We start from the raw sequence: 23,513 nt of genomic DNA, 5'->3' as shown, positions 1-23,513 counted from the left end.
CAACTGTATTTATATCTGATGTAGATTAACTTGAGTGCGTTCCACTTGTGTTAATTAGGCTAAGTATCTGACGCGCTCCTCCCGAACTTTGTTAATAAAACATTAACTGACTGAATATCTTTCGTAATTTTAATGATTTTCTTTTGTTCTTTGATTAACATTAACGACAGACGGCACGTTTATTAGATGGCTGTCTCTTTAACACTGAACATGCGTTTTCTTTCTCACCTGTTTACGTTCACTTAAGACTAGGGCTGTCAATCGATTAAATTTTTTAATCGCGATTAATCGCATGGTTGTCTTGTGTTAACTCGCGATTAATCGCACATTTTTATCTGTTCTAAATGTACCTTAAATTAACACTTTTTTAAGTTTTTAGTACTCTAATCAACATTGGCATGGATGCTTTAAGCAAATATGTGTTTATTATCAGTGAAACCATACTTGACTAGACTAACTCGTTTCCAATGTCATAGATGTTTTTCAAATAACTTGTTCATGTCTATTAGACACATGAAAAAAAGAACATAGAAACACCTGGTTCCCATTACTTCTCTTTCTTTGCACTGAGCAATTTACTTACACAAGCCTGTTTACATTATTTGCAGGACAGGGCAGCTCACTTCTTCTGAACATGCAAAATCTACATTTATTATTACATTTGTTTGCCTCTCGGTGCCCACATACTGTCATTTGATGCAGCCACGTTCTCAACAAAACTGTTTCCATTGTTTTGATGTAATATTTCTGTTATCAGACAACCAAAGTAATATGAAATAATAACTGAAAAAAAATCCTGAATTATGATCATGATTCAATCACTGAAAAGAATCATTTACCGGCATCTGGACATAAGTCACTATTCCCTGCATTATTATCGTTGTTTTTAACTTCCTGTTTGAATGCCTTCAGGATCCTTTGACTTTTTAGGAGTTTGGCCTGTACTGATTGGAGAGCCTGGTCTCATGCAAATGCGCACTAGCACGACTTTCTGTATCTATTTGGCGTGCTATTAACAAGCTGAAATTAACTTTGGCGTACATATGAAATGCAATTATGCATGTGTTTGACGTGCATTTAATACACCGTTTTCGCTCGTATGTGGCTTTACGCATCAACCCCACAGCAACAATCCTAACGTAGCCCGACTCCGCTTGCATTCATTAAATATGGCAGAAGTGCCGGTGTACGCAAAATGATAAAATACAGAAGTACTTGCGTACCGGCCCACTTCAAGCACTGGAATGAACATAACATCTGTTTTAACCGAAAGCGCTGCTCCACTGCCGCTCGCTGAACAGAGCAGACGCAGATATGAAGAGAGGGAGGTGCGCGCGCATTCATTGGGAGACCTCACGCACGTTCAGCAAAACCGAAGAGCCTCAGAAACTAAATTGGGTTTGTCCAATTATGTGTTTGTGTATTGTTGCTAGACACTTTTCGCTAGGTTGGCAGCACTGCATCCATTTAACTATGGGCTATAGTGGGTCAAACAGAAATGCGCGCTGCGTTAATCGCGCGTTAATAAAATTAGTGCTGTTAAAATTAATTTGCATTAACGCGTTAATGTTGACAGCCCTACTTAAGACCAAAAAACTCTGTTTATGATGATTTACTGACATATTTCGTGCATATTGGTCAATAAATATAAAAGAAAAGTCAGTTACAGTCCAGAACAACCTTTTCTTTATGGAAATACACGGAACTGTTCGAGAACGGACACAGATCGGGAACCCGCATCAGGACCGCAGTTAAAGATCAGCTGTACCATCAATCCACTTTATTTTTCTAAGCTCACCTCTCTTTTTGGCCGACTTTGTTTGCGGTTGCAAATATACTGTGGAAGTAGGTTCCTGAATGGATGTCACACTGTCCTCAGCTTCTGGAATGAATTCATCTGAGTGCAAGAAGAAGTATTTAATGAAATAAAACATATACATTAGCTGCAAGCAACACAAGATTATGATCAATCACGCATAAATTTCAGTCATTTAGGTACGTCCCATTAAATGTTCAGATGTTAAAGTTTGTTTACAAGTTTTTAGTTAGTCATGAGATACGTTACAAAAACAGGTGTGGCATCATGACAATGAACTTGCCAGTTTAGTCTGTGGGAGTTTAGGCAGGACTTTGATACTAAGGACTTTTGACTACTTTAGACTAGGGCTCCAAAAAAAAAAAATCACTACTGTGCAAACAGCCAAATGACGTAATCAGTCCAAGATGACAGCAGCCATATTGGGATCTTTTGGTTTTACTTTTCTATAGTGGAAGTAGAGAGGTGTCATACATTTTTTGTGTGTGTCTATAATTTAAAGTAAAGTTATATCATCGGAACAAGCAATTTACGGTAGGAAATGTATTTAACCTCGTTACATTATGGTATTAACAGTAAAAAAATTACCAGCTTACAAAAAATAAGATACAATTATATAAATCTTTTTATACATTTTTTTTTTTTAAATAAATGCTTGTTTTCTTTCATTCAGGACTTTTGTTTTTTATTGTAGGCCCCATCTATCTGAGCTTATATACCAGACTGTTTCTGTAAAAAACAAACAAAAAACAAAAACATTGTGGATCATTTTGTCAATATTAAATAAAATATTTAAAATGCACTGTTTATTTCAATAGCATGTTCTGTTTAACCAATAATTGTGTTTTGAAAAGCTTTAATTTAATAAAAAAAAATAAAATTGCTTATAAATCTCTTATCAATATTATCACCTAATATTTGTGTCAATCTCGCTTTGTAGCATATATATATATATAGTGTGTAGAATGCTTTACATTAGGATTAGTTTGAAACTAAATGTAATACAACCATGTTAAATTGTGTGAAGTTAAAGTGAAAATAAAAGTCTGTGGCATCCAACCTGTCTTCAAATTGAACATAAGAACAGCAATAAATACTTAAAGCAATAAAAACTAAGACTCCAACTGAGTTAACTGATTTATGAGAAAAATAAAACAATGTTATAACCTATTCACAAGATGTTTTATTGACTATTTTTTCTTTTTTTGTTTTAAACTCTGAGCGATCATTTCATGAGACATTGTGTTTCTATTATGGTTTTTCTAAATGAATTCAAGTATTTTTCTTCATGTTTAATGCTGGAAATATTAAAAATGAAAAGATCATTGATTCACATGCTGCTTGATCTAAGGCGAATATAGTTACCACACTACAAATTAAAGTGTAAAAACACATTTACTGTTTTTATTTTATCATCAAGTTGACAATTTTTTGTAGGCTGAGACTTGCATGCTACAAATAATGAATGGACTTACACGTTAAATAAATGTTTGTCTTTTAAATCAATTACTAACAAAAAGACATTTGTTAAAGGCACACTGATGTTTGTTAGTCCGTTAAATGCAGGTGTATAAAGAAAACAGCAACAATACCTTGTTAAAATATGACAGCCTATTTTATTCATATAGAAAACTACCCCGTCAGAATCACACAAGGCCCCCCAGTAGCTAGTCCTGGTGCCGGGACGGAGTGTTATTATCGGCTATGGTCCATTACTGAACCGACAACCGAATCGTCCTCGTCCGCATGGCGATGCTTCGTAGAAAGGACTAATTCGGCACCCGTAGCCATTACCACCAAAAATGTGATTCAATATTTTTGTCAACTTATTTTCTTTCAATTATGATTGGTTTTGTATTCTGTATTAAATACACCGCACAAAAAATAAAACACTGAAAGTTAAACGCTGATCCAATTTGCATCAAGTTAAATTACAGCAACATCGGATGTGTGATACATAATATCCAACAGAATCTCAAATGGATTCAAGTCTGTGGAACGTAAGGGCAATGCCATGGTCATCTAAATACTGCACACTCTAGCCATTTGAGGTGGAGCATTATCATGCACCAGAAGGAACCCTGCACCAATGTAAGGTCTGACAGCGATTCTGAGGATTTCAGACAGTGATAAGAACCCTAACCCTAGGCTCAGATCAATGAGGCCTACGAACAACCATTTTCAAAAATAAACACAAAACCAGTCCTTACTGAATGAAAACAAGCTGACAAAAAGATTGATACCAATATTTGCTGAGAATATTGCATAAGAGATTTAAGCTATTTTTTGTGCCCTGGCCATTTTTAACCGAGAATGCAACAAGTGTTAGAGATTTGAACACAACCTAAGGGTTAAATATAAATTAGGCCAAATGTCCACCAGTTTTTTTGTTTTTGTTTTTTTTCTCTGAGGTTAGCACATTTTGTCAATTTTTTTTAAATTAGAGCCACGTTTTATAGAGTAACTTTTTTTTTTAATGCTGAGCACTCAGGTGTTGTTTTTTGTTTTTTTCCCCTGGCACAGAGAGTTGAAGAATGTTCAACTTTGGGTAAAACACAACGCTAATCACTGTCAATTTGTAGTCAGCTAACAAAATCACACAGGGATCGTACTGGTGCTTGAATTCCTTGAAAATGCTTGAATTTTAAATGTAGTGTTTTCAAGGTTTGAAAAATGCTTGGATTTTGGATACAGTGCTTGAAAGTGCAGCTGCATTGGTTTCATATTAATTCGCTTTCATTCTAAACAATTATTTTTTGTTATGCTTATGCTTTAATGCCTCTGATGGAACAGAGCGAGAGATAAAACATGGCGGGAGGTTGTTGCATGACAAATACAAATTATGTTTGAAACGAGAACTCTGGGCTCACAAAAACCGCCAGTCCGACATCCCTGGGCTATTTTAGTCAACTACCAAAATGTTTGACCGGACTGCCCGACAGGCTATCATAAAGTAGAGGGCTTAACTCCTTAATTTAGTTGTATCAAATTTAAGGGCATAAAAAGTTTGTTAATTTTAATAGAATATGAAAATACTTATTAATAATTAATAATAATTTAAAGAGGTCTTACAGTTGGGGATGGAAAGACTAGAATCACAAAGGGCTGGATAAAACTTCAAAAGGCAATGATGCACACTTCAAAGTCAAAACGCGGCACGGATGTCTTTATATGAATATATCTGAAGAGAACCAACTGTCCTCAGAAACGTGTTGTGGGCACTGATCTATAATGAAGAACATTATATCATCATTATATAGATCAGTAGTCTTTGCCATTTTAATTACCATCCCTGGTAAAACTGCCTTAATGCTGCTTTGTGTACAGCTATTACTAGGGAAAGCGTAATATTTCACCACCTTAGCATCCAAGATGTTAGTACTTAAAGATTACATGTAAATATATTGTATACAATTATGTTAGTTTTTTTGTTTACCTGGATGTAAGCACAGTGCAGTGTTAATGCTTAAACTGCATTTACAATGTTTAAAGTGGCTGACAATAATAAATATTGTTGGTCATTATGGTGGTACTTGGAAAGCCAGCTGTCGAGTCACAGCCCTGATGAATGTAAAAGCTGGGTATGGAGCACAAGACATTGAAAAAGCTGGAAGATGAGATGCAAATGGTATATTTTAGTAGTGTCAAAATTAGCAAAATAACATGTGGTTCATTTTTTCTAGATTACCACAGTAAAAATATTTAATGCAATAAAAACAGGGGCAGGGCTAGGGTTAGCCATCCCCATTTACAACTTTTGCCTCTGTCTATTTTATTTATTTTATGAGATGCAGAACGTCTTTACGAGCACATCAAACGAGAGGCGTTTCAAACGCACACTAACTTCGCCTCCACGCCAGGCTCGACTCGGCCTGTATCATTTCATATCAAACTACAAAAGAAACTATGTGCATGCAATGTTATATGTCATCGGTTAAGGAATTAAGTTCCAAAAAAGGGGATTAAGCTGCCTTAAAACTGTGCATGACATAAGTTCTATATGCATCACATTAAAAACATCTATGAAATTGTAAAAACTGTCCTGAGGCTCCCCAGCATCATCTCCCTCATCTAAATCACCCCATTACACTCTCAGCTCTTCCATAGAGACTAAGTAAAAAAAAACAACCAAAAAAAAAAACTAAAAGGTCATGTACAGCAGCCGTATTTAAATAACAACAGCTGTTTTGATGTGTTAAAAATGACATTAACTTTTGTAGCTTTAAGGATTTCTTTAAAAATGTATTTAGAATTTAGTATTTGATAACTTTATACAATTTTTGTACATATCTGCTGAAGGGCACAGGTAGCTAAATATTTAACTTATTATAATGGGTTTATTTTAGTGGTGGGCCGTTATCGGCGTTAAAAGGATAGTTCACCCAAAAATGAAAATTTGATGTTTATCTGCTTACCCCCAATGCATCCAAGATGTAGGTGACTCAGTTTCCTCAGAAGAATACAAACGAAGATTTTTTACGAAAACCGGTGCTGTCTGCCAGCCTTATCATGGGTGTGGATGGGCACCAGACCTTTAAAAGTAAACAAAAACATGCACAGACAAATCCAAATTACACCCTGCGACTCGTGACGATACATTGATGTCTTAAGACACGAAACGATCGGTTTTTGAGAGAAACTGAACAGTATTTATATCATTTTTTACCTTTGATACACAGCCACGTCCATCTGTAATGTGCACGAGTTTGGCATTAGTCACGTCACATGAGCACGCGCTCTAGCGTAGAATACGCAAACGCCGGAAGGGGAAATCAGTGAAAAGTCCCGGACGAGTTTGAGCAAACTAATGTAATCTTTTAGCTTTAAATCAGTTTAAACAATCAGGATAAGCGCAAGTATTTACCATTTTGAATAGCCGCTATATCCACAATCTCTGTGCTCTGCGTAAACAATGAGTGTCGTATACATGCGACAGATCGCTTCCGGCGTTTGCGTATTCTACCACAGAGCGCGTGCTCATGTGACGTGACTGATGCCGAACGCTTACTCAGGAGAGATGGACGTGGCGTTGTAACAAAGCAGCTTGTAAAGTGTTGAATTCTACCTGCAATAAGTTCAGTTTAAATAATGACAGGTGCTGTTCCAATTAATTAAAATCACTTTGAATGAGATCCATACGTGAGGGCCCCATAAGGCCAAGACTAGAAATGTGTGTGTGTATAAGGACCTCATAAGGCCAAGACTAGAAATGTGTGTGTGTATAAGGACCTCATAAGGCCAAGACTAGAAATGTGTGTGTGTATAAGGACCCCATAAGGCCAAGACTAGAAATGTGTGTGTGTATAAGGACCTCATAAGGCCAAGACTAGAAATGTGTGTGTGTATAAGGACCTCATAAGGCCAAGACTAGAAATGTGTGTGTGTATAAGGACCCCATAAGGTCAAGACTAGAAATGTGTGTGTGACGCTTAACCTGACAGAAACCTTTCTAGTTTTACTGTCCTGCTGCACACTAACTGTTTCCTCAATCAGAACTCTAACATATCACCCAATGATGAAAAACATAGTGTGAACCTGTTTCTTTAATAGAAACTATGAAATCTAAGAGCTCAATAGTTTGAGATGATTGTCTACATTACTCTTTTACCTGTGTGATTTCATCATCCATTTTGGGGTCATCATTGGATGGGTGATCTGTTGGGGACGAGTCGGTCTGTAGAGCAGAAGACTGCTTCTTTGGACCCTGCAAATCAGACAAAAACAGAACAAGAACCTGTGAAGAACTGACAATTGTAATGTATTCAGGCATTTACAAGAGACACATGTTATCTCATGTAAAAACAGTCTCTCAACTAGCATATAGTTGAAATCTAAACCCATTTACAGATCCTTCCTAGAGCTAACAGCTAGTGTCACAGCAACATTTAATATCGTGCAATGGATTACATCTAAAATACTCAACCTGAACATGTAGCAGCTTGTAAAGTGTTGAATTCTACCTGCAATAAGTTCAGTTTAAATAATGACAGGTGCTGTTCCAATTAATTAAAATCACTTTGAATGAGATCCATACGTGAGGGCCCCATAAGGCCAAGACTAGAAATGTGTGTGTGTATAAGGACCCCATAAGGCCAAGACTAGAAATGTGTGTGTGAACTTAACTGTAAAATCATTACTTTGGGTTGAGGGCCCCATAAGGTCAAGACTAGAAATGTGTGTGTGTATAAGGACCTCATAAGGCCAAGACTAGAAATGTGTGTGTGTATAAGGACCTCATAAGGCCAAGACTAGAAATGTGTGTGTGTATAAGGGCCCCATAAGGTCAAGACTAGAAATGTGTGTGTGACGCTTAACCTGACAGAAACCTTTCTAGTTTTACTGTCCTGCTGCACCCTAACTGTTTCCTCAATCAGAACTCTAACATATCACCCAATGATGATAAACTTAGTGTAAACCTGTTTCTTTAATAGAAACTATGAAATCTAAGAGCTCAATAGTTTGAGATGATTGTCTACATTACTCTTTTACCTGTGTGATTTCATCATCCATTTTGGGGTCATCATTGGATGGGTGATCTGTTGGGGACGAATCGGTCTGTTGAGGAGAAGACTGCTTCTTTGGACCCTGCAAATCAGACAAAAACAGAACAAGAACCTGTGAAGAACTGACAATTGTAATGTATTCAGGCATTTACAAGAGACACATGTTATCTCATGTAAAAACAGTCTCTCAACTAGCATATAGTTGAAATCTAAACCCATTTACAGATCCTTCCTAGAGCTAACAGCTAGTGTCACAGCAACATTTAATATCGTGCAATGAATTACATCTAAAATACTCAACCTGAACATGTAGCAGCTTGTAAAGTGTTGAATTCTACCTGCAATAAGTTCAGTTTAAATAATGACAGGTGCTGTTCCAATTAATTAAAATCACTTTGAATGAGATCCATACGTGAGGGCCCCATAAGGCCAAGACTAGAAATGTGTGTGTGTATAAGGACCTCATAAGGCCAAGACTAGAAATGTGTGTGTGTGAACTTAACTGTAAAATCATTACTTTGGGTTGAGGGCCCCATAAGGCCAAGACTAGAAATGTGTGTGTGTATAAGGACCCCATAAGGTCAAGACTAGAAATGTGTGTGTGACGCTTAACCTGACAGAAACCTTTCTAGTTTTACTGTCCTGCTGCACACTAACTGTTTCCTCAATCAGAACTCTAACATATCACCCAATGATGAAAAACATAGTGTGAACCTGTTTCTTTAATAGAAACTATGAAATCTAAGAGCTCAATAGTTTGAGATGATTGTCTACATTACTCTTTTACCTGTGTGATTTCATCATCCATTTTGGGGTCATCATTGGATGGGTGATCTGTTGGGGACGAATCGGTCTGTAGAGCAGAAGACTGCTTCTTTGGACCCTGCAAATCAGACAAAAACAGAACAAGAACCTGTGAAGAACTGACAATTGTAATGTATTCAGGCATTTACAAGAGACACATGTTATCTCATGTAAAAACAGTCTCTCAACTAGCATATAGTTGAAATCTAAACCCATTTACAGATCCTTCCTAGAGCTAACAGCTAGTGTCACAGCAACATTTAATATCGTGCAATGGATTACATCTCAAATACTCAACCTGAACATGTAGCAGCTTGTAAAGTGTTGAATTCTACCTGCAATAAGTTCAGTTTAAATAATGACAGGTGCTGTTCCAATTAATTAAAATCACTTTGAATGAGATCCATACGTGAGGGCCCCATAAGGCCAAGACTAGAAATGTGTGTGTGTATAAGGACCCCATAAGGCCAAGACTAGAAATGTGTGTGTGTATAAGGACCCCATAAGGCCAAGACTAGAAATGTGTGTGTGTATAAGGACCCCATAAGGCCAAGACTAGAAATGTGTGTGTGAACTTAACTGTAAAATCATTACTTTGGGTTGAGGGCCCCATAAGGTCAAGACTAGAAATGTGTGTGTGACGCTTAACCTGACAGAAACCTTTCTAGTTTTACTGTCCTGCTGCACACTAACTGTTTCCTCAATCAGAACTCTAACATATCACCCAATGATGATAAACTTAGTGTAAACCTGTTTCTTTAATAGAAACTATGAAATCTAAGAGCTCAATAGTTTGAGATGATTGTCTACATTACTCTTTTACCTGTGTGATTTCATCATCCATTTTGGGGTCATCATTGGATGGGTGATCTGTTGGGGACGAGTCGGTCTGTAGAGCAGAAGACTGCTTCTTTGGACCCTGCAAATCAGACAAAAAAAAAGTAAATTTCTGTGTGTGTGTGTGTGTATATATATATATATATATATATATATATATATATATATATATATACACATACACACATACATACATATACACACACCCAAAAAAGTAGTTGTGTTAGTCTAACTCACCTTGTTACGCCATGGCCATTGTGCATCACCATAGTTATATTCAATTTCACTTCCGATTTCAATTCTTTTCATGGCAAATAGACACAAATGGGGCCTGTTATTTACTATGATTTTTTTCATAGAGCAGTTGGGAGATTTGTGATTGTCATTGCATAGTCTTCCCAGAGAGCCATCTTCTTTGGATGCATCAATACTAAAAGGTATAAAAAAAAAACTTTGTAAGTTCATTTAAAGAAAAACCCTTTAAATATTTAAATATCATGTGCACAAATGGTCAGATTACACGAAAGAGACATTTAAATTACACATCAACTGTAACTGTAAGACATACAAAGCAGAAAGTCCTAATCAACAAAAGTGCTTATCATCAGCCTAAAATGTTAAAGTCGCCCTGTAGTGAAACTCAAGTTTTGAATGTTGATAATGTACAGCGTATTGCTCCAAATACCATTGCGGAGTATATTAACTTAAAACTGCCGAGTACCACAGAACAGGCAGAAAAACATTAAAATCACCCATAGAATTGAGTACACAGGGGCTGTATTATCGGAATTAACTGCTGATTATGCTTTTGCTCATTAACTATTCAGAAGTGTGTTGCATGGCATACATGTTTCCCAGATGTCTCAAAACATGCATCTGTACATACTTACCACCAGTGACGTTGCTGCCACTCAAAATCAAATAGAAATGTACTCTGTAACTCTGTGTAGTGTCTCGCCTGGAATTCCTCTGCAGCAACGAGTTCCCCCTTGTATTCCAAGACAAAAGCTCCCGGTTCAACAGGCTGGTTAGCAAATACTCCTCTACCTATAAAGACATAATTAGAAAGACACTTAATTTGGGGAAAAAGTTGTTGCCTTGACACTTTTGGAGGTGAAACTAGGGATTCAGAGTATTAACCGAATGTAAACAAATAGGAAAGAAAGAAAGAAAGAAAGAAAGAAAGAAAGAAAGAAAGAAAGAAAGAAAGAAAGAAAACTCTACTAATTTACCATTTACAACTACAATGGTATACATTATTATGTAAGTGTATGCAAATGAGAGGTACTGATAAATTCACATCAACATACCTTTGTTTCTATCTATATATCTTTCCACAAACTCTGGTTTGTCACATGAAGACAAAATATAGGTCCTTGCTTCGTCAGCAGGCCGTATCCTCTTTCTTCTTTTGGACATTATAGCTTTTTATAAAATAAAATACAGACACATCCACAAAGAAAAAGTATGAATTTAGCATGAGAGACAGAAACAAGCAAATTCAAGTCATTAATATTCAAGTGGAGCTGTCACTGGCATTAATGTATCAACTAACATAATCAACAATACATATATTAAAGCATTAATTAATCTTAACTAATGTTAATTATATTAAAATACAGTCGTTCATTGTTAGGTCAAGTTAATTCACAGAACATTATTTAATGTTAACAAGCACAACTTTTGATTTTAATAATGCATTAGTAGATATTGAAATTTACATTAAGATTAATAAATGCTGTAGTAGTATTGTTATTCTTAGTTCATGTTAACAAAAGTAACTAACTAATGAAACTTACTGTAAAGTGTTACCAACAAATACGTAGTCAAATTATCAACTGCAATAAAACATGCTTCTTTCTTCTGCTGTCAACACCATTATTAGTCTAGAGCTAAGATTAGCAAGCTAACGCTAGCGATCTGAATAAACTAGCACATCATTATTATTAACCATCAATTTCATACGTTACAAAATGGAGAAAGCATTTGAACGAAACTACATCATGTACAAAGTCAAATAACATAAACCTACCTGTTATTCACCTGAAGAGATTCTTCCGTTTACATCCACTTGAAAATGCAGAAATCCAGAAAAGTCCGTCTTTCCATGTGCTATTAACAACGAGCGATCTCAGTACAATGGTCACTTTACTTCATTAAGCACCATTCTACTGATATGAGTAGGAATTGACACAAAACTACATCAAATGTACAGTCAAATAATATAAACCTAACTTACCTACTGCTCTCAAGAAGAGTGAAGTTCGTCTGTTCGACGTTAAACCGCATTGAACTTCCGGTTGATAACGCGCGTAACCGAATATAAACGACCCCTTCCTTTCCGTGAACTATTAGCAATTAGCCGTGTGATTAAAAAGGTATTTCATTAAGCATCGTTCTGTTGATGTGGGTAGTAATTGACACGAAACTCAAATGCAGTAAACTAATATAAACCTACCTGTTGCTCACATTAAGTATTTTTTCCCTTGGTACAGAGTTGAAACACGTTAAATTATAGATGTAAAATAAGGAATTAACACTGTCAATCACAGAAACTAAACAGCTCCTCCCTTTCCGTGAGCTAAAATAACACACACTTCCGGTAGTGTGTATCTGCGGCACTACCGCACTTTGAGATATGGGGGCGATAGAGAGCGCAAACACACATACACACAGAACCATACTTTGTCACCTTGTGGGGAAAGTGAAAAAAAGGCATGAGACACATCAGGAGAGGCTTATGAGGCTGTTTAAATGAAAATCGGTGTGGGGCCCACTATTTTGGGCCCCACAAGGCTGTTGGACCCCACACTGTTGGTGGGCTCCTTGTCACCGGGCCCAACAAAGTAAGAAATACAAGTACACACACACACACACACACACACACACACACATACATATATACATATTGTGGCCGGGCGGGGAACAGCACAACAAGACAAGACTTTTAGTTGAGCCCCGGAGGGTGAGTTTATTGAACAGACTTAAGTGAAACGGTGAAATGGCAGGTGAATGTGCGTCGGTGCTCCGTGAGAGGTGAAGTCCTTGTCGTGCAGAATCCCCAGGAAGGTGCAAGCAAACGGGTAGGTGCTTGAAGGTGAGTTCGCGGTGGTGGCGGTGTCCAGGAAGTGACGGTAGCCAATCGTTCACGGCGAATCTGTAAGGGGAAAATGAGGGCAGAGAGCAGGTAAGCTTCAACCTCATCGGAGATAGTTTCTCAGTGATCTGTGGTGAGCAACCGGCTTTTGTAGGGGCGGCGTCCGTGAACGATTGGTCCGTGGTGATGAGGTCCAGGTGTTTGGCGTGAGTTGCCAGGGCGACGCTGATTGTGCCTCGGGACTCCCGCCACACTCCCCCCCCCAAGCGACGTCCTGGTCCTGGTGGCAGAAACAAAAGGGGAGACAGGGGGTGGGAGGGGAATGACCCCTGACAGACCTGCATACGCTGCCCAAGACCGAGAGAGTCCGTCAGCGTTGGAGTTGCTGGATCCGGCCCGGTGGCGCACATCGAAGTGGAAGTCCTGGAGCGAGAGGAACCACCTCGTGACCCGGGCGTTAGTGTCTTTGGCCCGGGCCATCCACTGTAGCGGTGCATGATCTGTAAACAGTGTAAAATGTCGACCTAATAAATAGTACCTCAGCTCCAGGACTGCCCACTTGATGGCGAGAGCTTCTTTCTCTACCGCGGCGTAGTTGCGCTCGGCCTTGGACAGCTTCCGGCTGATGTACACAATCGGATGCTCCTCTCCCTCCTGGACCTGGGAGAGCACGGCCCCCAATCCCGTGTCGGAGGCATCCGTTTGGAGCAGGAAGGGACAGTTGAAGTCTGGGGCACGCAGGACGGGCTCGGTGGTCAGGTCCTCCTTGATGCGCCGGAAGGCCTCCTCGGTTTCCCCAGACCAACGGATCCGCTCTGGCTGTCCCTTCCTGGTCAGGTCTGTCAGAGGGGCGGCTATAGAGGAAAAGCCGGGGATAAAGCACCGATAATAACCTGCCAACCCCAAGAAGGCACGTACCTGCGACTTGGTGGATGGCTTAGGGGCATCCATGATGGCTTTGACCTTGTCCTCCTGAGGCCGGATGAGTCCTCTTCCCACTTTGAAGCCGAGGTACCTGCCTTCGTTCATGGCTAGGTGGCATTTGCGGGGGTTGGCGGTTAGTCCAGCCCGGCGAAGCTCCAACAGCACCCTGCGCAGCCGCTCCAGGTGGTCTTCCCACGCCTCCGAGTGGATGACCACGTCGTCGAGGTACGCTGCGGCATAGGCCTGATGGGGACGGAGGATCACATCCATTAGTCGTTGAAAGGTGGCGGGGGCCCCATGCAGGCCAAAGGGGAGAACCCGGTACTGCCAGTGCCCCGAGGGCGTCGAGAAGGCCGTTTTGGGCTTGGCGTCGGCCGAGAGGGGGACTTGCCAGTAGCCTTTGGTGAGGTCGAGTGTTGTGATGTACCGAGCCCTCCCCAACCGTTCCAGGAGCTCATCCACTCGGGGCATGGGGTAGCTGTCAAAGTCGGAGATGTCGTTTAGGCGTTGGTAGTCATTACAGAACCTCAGGGTGCCGTCGGGCTTCGGGACCAGGACAATCGGGCTGGACCACGGGCTCCGTGATGGTTCTATTACCCCCAGCTTGAGCATCTTTTGGACTTCCGCCTCTATAGCCTGCCGGCGGGCCTCTGGGACTCGGTAGGGCCGTTGCCGGACGAGGACGCCCGGAGGGGTGCAGATGTCGTGGCTTAGGACATTAGTCTGGCCGGGGCTGTCGGAGAAGACGTCCAGGAACTGACCGACCAGGTGCCGCAGCTCCGTCTTCTGTGTGGCTGACAGGTTGGGATTGACATCTACAACCGCGGGATCTTGGGAGGCGAGGGCGGCGAGCTGGTCCCGGTCCCCGATCCACTTCTTCAACAGGTTAACGTGATATAATTGGTTTACTCTTCTTCGGCCGGGTTGTCTTACCCGGTAGTTAACTGGGCCCACTCGCTCTTCAACCGTGTAGGGCCCCTGCCACTGGGCCAAGAACTTGCAGGCTGCGTTGGGGACCAGGACCATCACTCTATCTCCAGGTTGGAACTCCCGCGGTTGGGCCGCCCGGTTGTAGAGACGTTGCTGGGCCTGTTGGGATTTCACCAGGTGTTCCCGGACTAACGGCATGACCCGGTCGATTTTCTCCCGCATGTCTCGGACGTGCTCGACGACGGTCCGGTAGACTGCCGGCTGCTGCTCCCAGGCTTCTCGGGCTACGTCGAGGAGGCCACGGGGTTGCCGGCCGAAGAGGAGTTCGAAGGGAGTGAACCCTGTGGAGGCCTGTGGTACCTCCCGGATGCCGAACAGCACATAAGGCAAGAGCAGATCCCAGTCCTTTTTGTCTTCGGCGGCCACCCGTCGCAACATCTGTTTTAAGGTCTGGTTGAACCTCTCGACGAGCCCGTCGGTCTGGGGGTGGTAGACCGAGGTCCTCACTTGCTTTACCTTCAGCAGCCGGCAGAGGTCAGCCATTAGCCGGGACATAAAGGGGGTTCCCTGGTCGGTCAGTATCTCCGACGGTAGACCCACCTGGCTGGAGAGCAGGAACAGCTCGCGAGCGATGGCTTTGGCGGTGGCTTGGCGGAGGGGGACTGCTTCTGGGTACCGGGTGGCGTAGTCCACGATAACGAGGATATGCTCGTGTCCCCGGCCAGACCTCGGCAACGGCCCCACGATGTCCATCCCGATTCGCTCAAAGGGCACCCCGATGATGGGTAATGGAATCAGCGGGCTGGGGGGAGGTTTTCTGGGTGACGTGCGCTGGCACGTAGGGCAGGCCTGGCAAAACCTCCAGACCTCGGCCTCCAGGCCAGGCCAGTGGAATCGATCCCGAATCCGTTGCGTCGTGTTTTGGGCTCCCAGATGACCAGCCATGGGGTTCGAATGTGCCAACTCTAGGACCAGCTCCGTCTTGGTCTTTGGGACGACCAGCAGGTGTTTGACCTCCCCCCGTCGCTCCGCGACGCAGTATAGCAGACCGTTCTGGACGACGAAATATGGGAGAGGGTGAGGTGCCGGGAGGACTTCCTTTCCCTCCAGGATGCGGACCTGTCGCCAACAGTGCTTCAGACGGTCGTCCTCCTTCTGGGCGCGGCCAAAGTCTCCCCCGCCCGTAACCTGCCGGAAGACATCATGGAAGAGGTTAGTATTACGGGAGGGGGACTCACCATCTCTCCCACTGTCGGTTGTCAACAGGTTGGTATGGCCTCGAGATCCCCGCGACGGCGGCCGACGCTGGTGGTGCCGAGGACGAGGGGACCGGGCAGTTTCGGCGAGGGCAGCCTCCAACCCCGGCCAGTCGCGCCCCAACAGCAATGGGACCGGCAGGTCGCTTACGACTCCGACTTCCAGGGTCCAGGCTTTTCCATCCCTACGAAAGGTAAGTAGACTTGTAGGTACCTGGCGGGTGTCACCGTGGACACACGTGATAGGCATCGTCGATTTGGGGGCTGGCCGGGGTTCTAGGGGTCCGGGCCTGGCGAGGGAGACTGAACTTCCGGAGTCGAGGAGGGCCCGATACCGTCGTCCCCGAATCATGACGGAGGTCGTGGGGGCTCCTGGTGGCGTTTCCCGGTGCACCACGCAGCCGGCCATCCAGGCTTTGGGGGTCGGTGATGGTGGATCGGTGGGCATTGGCTCGTCGCGGGGACTGGGCGGTCTGTATACTGCGCGGGGGTGCGCCTCTGGCGTGCGTCGCTCCTGGTTCACCCTCCGGGGGAAAGGCGGCGCTCGCTCCCCGGCCTCCCGGTGGAAGGCTGCGTCCGCCAGCTCCACGGCGTCAACCAGCTCGGTTAGAGTTCTTGGACCCTTCATCCCGGCCGCCTGCTTCATTGAACGTGGTAGCGCTCTCAGCACCCGGTCGACTACTACTTTCTCGACTACCTGGGCCGGAGATGGCGAGTTCTCTAGTAACCAATGCTCCGCTAACCGCATCAGATCGGCTATTTGAGCGCGAATTGGCAACCGTGCTTTAAACTCCCAGTCATGAAAACGCTGTGCAGCCGCAACGGCTGAAAGCCCCAAACGCCCTAAAATTTCTCTCTTTAATTCACTATAGTTATTTTGTGCTGCTGCTGGCAATGAAAAATACGCCCGTTGGGCCTCACGAGAAAGCAGCGGTGCCAATATCTCCGCCCAAATTCCTCTCGCCCAACCCTCTGTGCGAGCGACAGACTCAAACATTTTGAGGTAAGCCTCAATATCATCATCTGCGGTCAGTTTAGGTAGTAGTCGAGCGGCGGCGGCGCGGGGGTCCGGCAGCGGGACGGTGTGAGCAGCCGGGGCACGTAGCTCTGCCAAATATCCTTGAATCTGTCCATGTTGCTCCGTCAACAGTTCAAAGCATTGCTGCTGGCGGACGCTAACCTCGGTGAGTTGTTTGACCAGTTCTTCCATGATCTCGGGGAGCGGCGCGCCCTGAAAAAAACAGAACCGGAAGTGAATGGGGGCAAGATGGCGGTGTAAACAAACAGTGAGTCTTGCTCGTCGGTGTTCTCAGGCCCGGAAACTTGCCTGCATTCTCCACCACCTTGTGGCCGGGCGGGGAACAGCACAACAAGACAAGACTTTTAGTTGAGCCCCGGAGGGTGAGTTTATTGAACAGACTTAAGTGAAACGGTGAAATGGCAGGTGAATGTGCGTCGGTGCTCCGTGAGAGGTGAAGTCCTTGTCGTGCAGAATCCCCAGGAAGGTGCAAGCAAACGGGTAGGTGCTTGAAGGTGAGTTCGCGGTGGTGGCGGTGTCCAGGAAGTGACGGTAGCCAATCGTTCACGGCGAATCTGTAAGGGGAAAATGAGGGCAGAGAGCAGGTAAGCTTCAACCTCATCGGAGATAGTTTCTCAGTGATCTGTGGTGAGCAACCGGCTTTTGTAGGGGCGGCGTCCGTGAACGATTGGTCCGTGGTGATGAGGTCCAGGTGTTTGGCGTGAGTTGCCAGGGCGACGCTGATTGTGCCTCGGGACTCCCGCCACAATATATACATATATATATATATATATATATATCACTAAAATGAATTCAATGGCACATTCAAGAATTACACTTTATAATCTTACCAGCGTGTCAGCCAGGTTATATTCATCAGAATTCCTTGTTCTTATGACAACTTCTGTGTCAGAGTCTGGACTGAGAATTGGTTCTGTTAGAACAACACAGAACAACATGTTAAGTACCTTGGTTTATATAAACACAATACATAAATTACCTTAACTAACCTTCAACGTTACTCCTGCAAATATACAAATTAATCCTTTGATATGTCTTTCCAATCTCTGATTTGTAGTCTTTCAATGTAAAGGGCCTCTGTGTTCCAGGAACATGAATAACTTCAGATCCATCTGGGTAGAGAAGCACGTAAGGTCCTTCCTCCGTGTCTTTATTAAAGTCTTTCAATTTTTTTTCTGCCATCATAAGGAGATCGTTTGCATTCACTTGTGGGTTCGTGAATAAGGGGAGTGTTTTTCCTCGTTGTGGTTTTAAGCAACCATTTTGTAGACACATAATGCCAACATTAATCTGTATGAATACAAGCAATCACTTAATGTGCTATTTACAAAACCTTGCTTATACATTATACTGTATTATACTGTACCTGTACTTTCTTCTGCTCGTGTTTGCTTCCTCCTTTCTTGCCCAGGAAGGTTTAAGGTGGGCGTAGGTGTTGGCCTTGCTCCTGCACCTATGCAAGAGACTATTAGATAGATAGATAGATAGATAGATAGATAGATAGATAGATAGATAGATAGATAGATAGATAGATAGATAGATAGAGCTACCATCCTTTTTTCTCCCACCTCCTGTACAGTGTCCAGTGATATCCCCAGAACTGAGCTGGCCTTCCTGATAAGTTTGTCCAGTCTCTTCCTGTCGGCACTAGAAATGCTACAGATCCAGCAAACCACACCATAAAATATGGCCGAGGAGTCAAGGGGCACTTACTGAAGACCTTCTTTGACTCTTCAGTAATTCCCCCTGTACTCCAAACGACCTTAATCTCCTCAGTAAAAAGAGTCGGCTCTGCCCCTTCTTATAAACAAGCATCTGTATTGCATTATCAACCATACTCATAAGTGCTTTGCTAACGTCTTAAACTCGCTCCTCTATTATTGTTATTATAAATACTAAACGACAGTGATGTTACGTTAAGTTTTATGGGACGTAATTTATTCAGTATGCATTAGATATTTCCAGGAATATAACTTAAACAATAGCTAAACTATCACAGTCTAGCCTATTAATACTAAATTTTACCTGCAATATCGGTTGACGGGTCCGAAACTGTTTCCACTCGCGTTTGTTTTAAAAGCTCAATATTTTTCCCGCATGAGCTGCAGAAATTTGGCAAAATGCCAAATTTGAACCCACAGTAAGGACAGTACATGCTGCGTTTACATGTGCACTCAGTCAGAACTCACAGAACTGTACTTCCTGTATGTTTTGATTGACAGGAGTTCCGTCCAATCAGCAGCGACTACGCCGGTCACAGAAAATACCTACCTTTTCCGTTTTGACTGATTTGTGGTTGTGTTTTCCGACTTGTCGTTGTGTTTTCCGACTTGTCCTTGTGTTTTCCGACTTGCTATTTTGTTTTCGGAGTTGTTATTGTGTTTTATGGTTTGCCGTTTTGTTTTTAGATTTGAAATTGCGTTTTCTAATTTGTAATTTTGATTCTGGATTTGTTATTTGGTTTTCAGATTTGTTTTTTGTGTTGCGATTTGTTGTTTGGTTTTCAGATTTGTTTTTTGTGTTGCGATTTGTTGTTTGGTTTTCAGATTTGTTTTTTTTGTGTTGCGATTTGTTGTTGTGTTTTGCACTTCTCGGCCACCGTAGAGTTACTACAGAGAGAGAGAAAACAGGCGCTGTGTGGATGCGCTTTACTCACACAAAATAACAGTCATTATCGGATAAAATATTACAACGTTAATAACATGCAATAATGATAAAGTTTAAATCGCCAGTAAACCATATAAAATAGGCGGAATGTGTAGGAATTTAATCACTTCCAATGGTTAAGACTACAAACCTTTCTCCAGCTGTAACACTAATGCAGGAGCGCGCTGCAGCCTTAAGGCGCGGTCACACACTAGACTTTGAGCATGCGAAATTCCTTCGGATACTGCTGCAACGGTCGTGATATGACGTCATGCTCGGCTACGTCTTTTTAAAAGTTAAATTCAGCACATGACACTAATAATACATTTTTAAATGTAAAAACACACAATCTACTACACTTTACCGCAGTGTTGCAGTTTTAAATGTTTAAATTTAATGTTCTTTTCATTCAGCTAGAGGTCATGCTGTGACGTATCGATCTCCTGTTGGTCCCACAGAGTCATGTGATACGAATTTGTTGGTCAGAGTTCACCAAGTTTGAACTTTCAGACGCAGCGAAATGCGAAAATATTTCGCATGGGCTTGCGTTTCCGGTCTAAAGCATTCGCATGCGTATGAATGGAAGTCAATGGAACGAAAAGTGCAGTGTGACCGCACCTTTATGACGTCACATCACCAGATCAAAATAAAAGTCCTGTTCATGCGCTTCTGTGTCTACAATCCAAAAAGTGCATTGATATTTACAGGGAAACATATGAATAATACAACCATTTCAATGGTATTCAAAGTTTTATTCTTGATGAAAAACATACTAAAATATATATGAAGAAATGAGAAAAAGATTTTACAAATTGTAATATTTATAATTTTAATTACTTGTGTATTATTATATTTTCCAAATGTATTCATCCATTATTTCATTTATAGTGTTAAGCCACTGAGATGGACAAGCTTTTTTTCAACCTAACAACATACCGAGCGGTGCACTGCAGCGGATCAAGCAGCATCAAGAATATTAAATATTGTGGATGTGATCAATGTCTATTGATATTTCATTATTGCATCAGTTCAGCATCACACAATGATCACTCAAAGACTTTTTTTCAAGAGTAAATTTACCCTCCATTACAACTGTCCTGAGAAGACATTACATTCCAGAAGGAAGTAAAGCTTATGATACAGCCAACATATCAAAGCAGCTAACCACCAACAAGCCTCTAAAATCATAAATGCAATAACTTTATTATTATAGAGCTGCAATTTTATTTAGACAAACTCCTTTAGCTTTAGCCATTCCTTAGCCAAGAAAAAAAACATAGCATGGTAGTATCCTTACTGACACTGTCCCCATTATTATCACTATTCTTATAATCACCATTTCATTTTAATTTTTAAATAGTTGATTTGTAACACGTTTTTTCCACGTTTTTACCATCGCTGCTTTCTGACAGTTTCACTTTAGGGCCCCCAATATGTTTGTGATTGTCCAGACTGTAGCGTCAGTAACTAACAACACTGTCTGTCAGGTTACTGACATTCGTCATTGCTTCGTGCGACGCCGTTGAAACATAATTTTAGCTTGAGGCTGTTGATCTGTGTTTCAAGTCTGTGTTTTGTGCTGGATATAAACTACACTAGGCAGTGTCTTCCTACCTGTGAATTAATCCAGCATTCAGTATATGGTATTGATGGACACAAGTCTTCATGTGTGAAGTTTTTGAAGGCATCAGTATTTTCTGGCCACTTATAAATTGTCACATGTTTTGTCTGTTGTAGGACTTTTTTGTGTGGCTTAGCACCAAACCCCCAACTTCTCCCCGGGCTCCACAGCAATAGCAATATGGCTGCCCACTGCTCCGGATGTGTGTGTGTGTGTGTGTGTGTACCTGGTATTCATCACGTTGTGGGGACCAAATGTCCCCACAAGGATAGGAATACCAGTAGATTTTGACCTTGTGGGGACATTTCTCAGGTCCCCATGAGGAAACAGGCTTATAAATCATGCACAATGAGTTTTTTTGAGGAAGTAAAAGTGTGCACAATCTCCTGTGAGGGCTAGGTTTAGGTGTAGGGTAGGTGTAGGGCCATAGAAAGTACGGTTTGTACAGTATAAAAACCATTACGCCTATGGAATGTCCCCATAAAACATATAAACCAGTGTGTGTGTGTGTGTGTGTGTGTGTGTGTGTGTGTGTGTGTGTGTTCACCACTGTGTGTGTGCACTTGGATGGGTTAAAATTCCGAGTATGGGTCACCATACTTGGCCTCACGTCACCTCCTCTTCCTAAGAGAACAGGCAACAACACCAGCTGGTAAGACCTAAAAAGAAAGATGAAGCAAGAATGTATAGCAAGAAACAACACTGCTTGTTTGTGGCTGTGCTTTGACAAAAATTGCCAGACACCTGGAGCGCAAGCATAGCATGGAGATAGAGGAAGCAAAGGCTCTCAGTCAATGCAGCTTGAGCATCTGCGTAACAAAGGTAATTTTGCTCACAAAACTGATATTAATACAGGAGCAGGGCAGATGATTCCAAGGAAGCTGCCTAAAAAAGAATTTGGAAGGGGAACATTTCTGGCACTGCATTTATTGCGAAGGACTTTTCTTAAAGAAGAATCTATGGAGTCATTTGAAGGTCTGCAAATTCAAGCCTGGTGACATAAAGCCTAAACCTGGAAAAACTTGTGCCTTGGCTCTCTGTGGCTTTGCTCAGCCTCCCCCATTGGGAATGACTCAGTGTGGGAAAGACAAGGTGGCCTTTGAAACTCGAAATGACCGGTGCATTTTAGAGACAGGAAAACATCTTTACAACAAGTACGGATCAAGAGTTAAAATGCATTTGTCAGAAGATGCGCAAGCTTTTACTGTGATCTATTCAGCTTTTAGATTTACGATCTAGAGTAGTCCAACAAGAAAAGGCAAACTAGAGCTTAGTAACTTGTGGTGACATGATTGACGAGAAAGATGGGATGCAGGATGACAGGCCAGTGTGGTTTGTTAGGCTGCTATGCCGCAGTGGAATATTAAAGAAACGATCGGTTTTTATGAGAAACTGAACAGTATTTATATCATTTTTTTTCCTTTGATACACAGCCACGTCCATCTGTCCAGAGCATGAGCTTTTCATCCGGCTCGTTACACGTGTACGCTCTCTGGGGTAGTATACGCAAACGCCGGAAGGGGAAATCGGTGATAAAAAACAGTCCCGGATGAGCTTTAAATCGGTTTGAAAAATCAGGATTTAGCAAGTAATTACCGTTTTGAATAGCAGCTAAACCCACAATCTCTGTGCACTGTGTGAACAATGAGTGTCGTATACATGCGACAGAACGCTTACGGCGTTTGCGTAAACTACGCCAGAGTGCGTACACGTGTAACGAGCCCGGTGAAAAACTCGTGCTACTGACAGTTGGACGTGGCTGTGCATCAAAGGTAAAAAAAAAAAATGATATAAATACTGTTCAGTTTCTACCAAAAACCAATCGTTTCGTGTCTTAGGACATTAATGTATCATCACGAGTCGCAGGGAGTAATTTGGATTTGTCTGTGCGTGATTTTTTTGCTACTTTCAAAGGTTTGGTGCCCATCCACTTCCATTAAATCACTAACCGACTGCACTGTTTTTTGTTAAAAATCTTCGTTTGTGTTCTACTGAGGAAACAAAGTCACCTACATCTTGGATGCCCTGGGGGTAAGCAGA

General features: G+C 42.2%; 1 protein-coding gene and 1 long non-coding RNA gene across 2 annotated transcripts; both read right to left on the bottom strand.

Annotated features, from left to right (window-relative positions):
* Positions 1-1,797: 1,797 nt before the first annotated feature.
* Positions 1,798-8,404, bottom strand: LOC141334158 (uncharacterized). Its single transcript, XR_012355493.1, has 4 exons — positions 8,306-8,404; positions 7,425-7,520; positions 6,232-6,348; positions 1,798-1,897 (listed from the first exon to the last, which is right to left on the bottom strand). It is a non-coding gene; the product is annotated as an uncharacterized lncRNA (long non-coding RNA).
* A 690-nt stretch (positions 8,405-9,094) lies between these two features.
* LOC141333017 (N-lysine methyltransferase KMT5A-A-like) lies at positions 9,095-12,785 on the bottom strand. The gene is made up of 5 exons (XM_073837966.1): positions 11,271-12,785; positions 10,851-11,007; positions 10,198-10,390; positions 9,947-10,042; positions 9,095-9,202 (listed from the first exon to the last, which is right to left on the bottom strand). The coding sequence occupies exons 1-5, from the start codon at positions 11,377-11,379 to the stop codon at positions 9,095-9,097; spliced, it is 663 nt and encodes a 220-aa protein (XP_073694067.1). The 5' UTR covers positions 11,380-12,785.
* Positions 12,786-23,513: the final 10,728 nt, after the last annotated feature.

This window comes from Garra rufa, chromosome 4 (genome assembly GCF_049309525.1).
Source record: "Garra rufa chromosome 4, GarRuf1.0, whole genome shotgun sequence".
Classification (NCBI taxonomy): Eukaryota; Metazoa; Chordata; class Actinopteri; order Cypriniformes; family Cyprinidae; genus Garra; species Garra rufa.
Note: the sequence above shows the minus strand (reverse complement) of the source record. Positions and strands in the feature narration are given on the sequence as shown.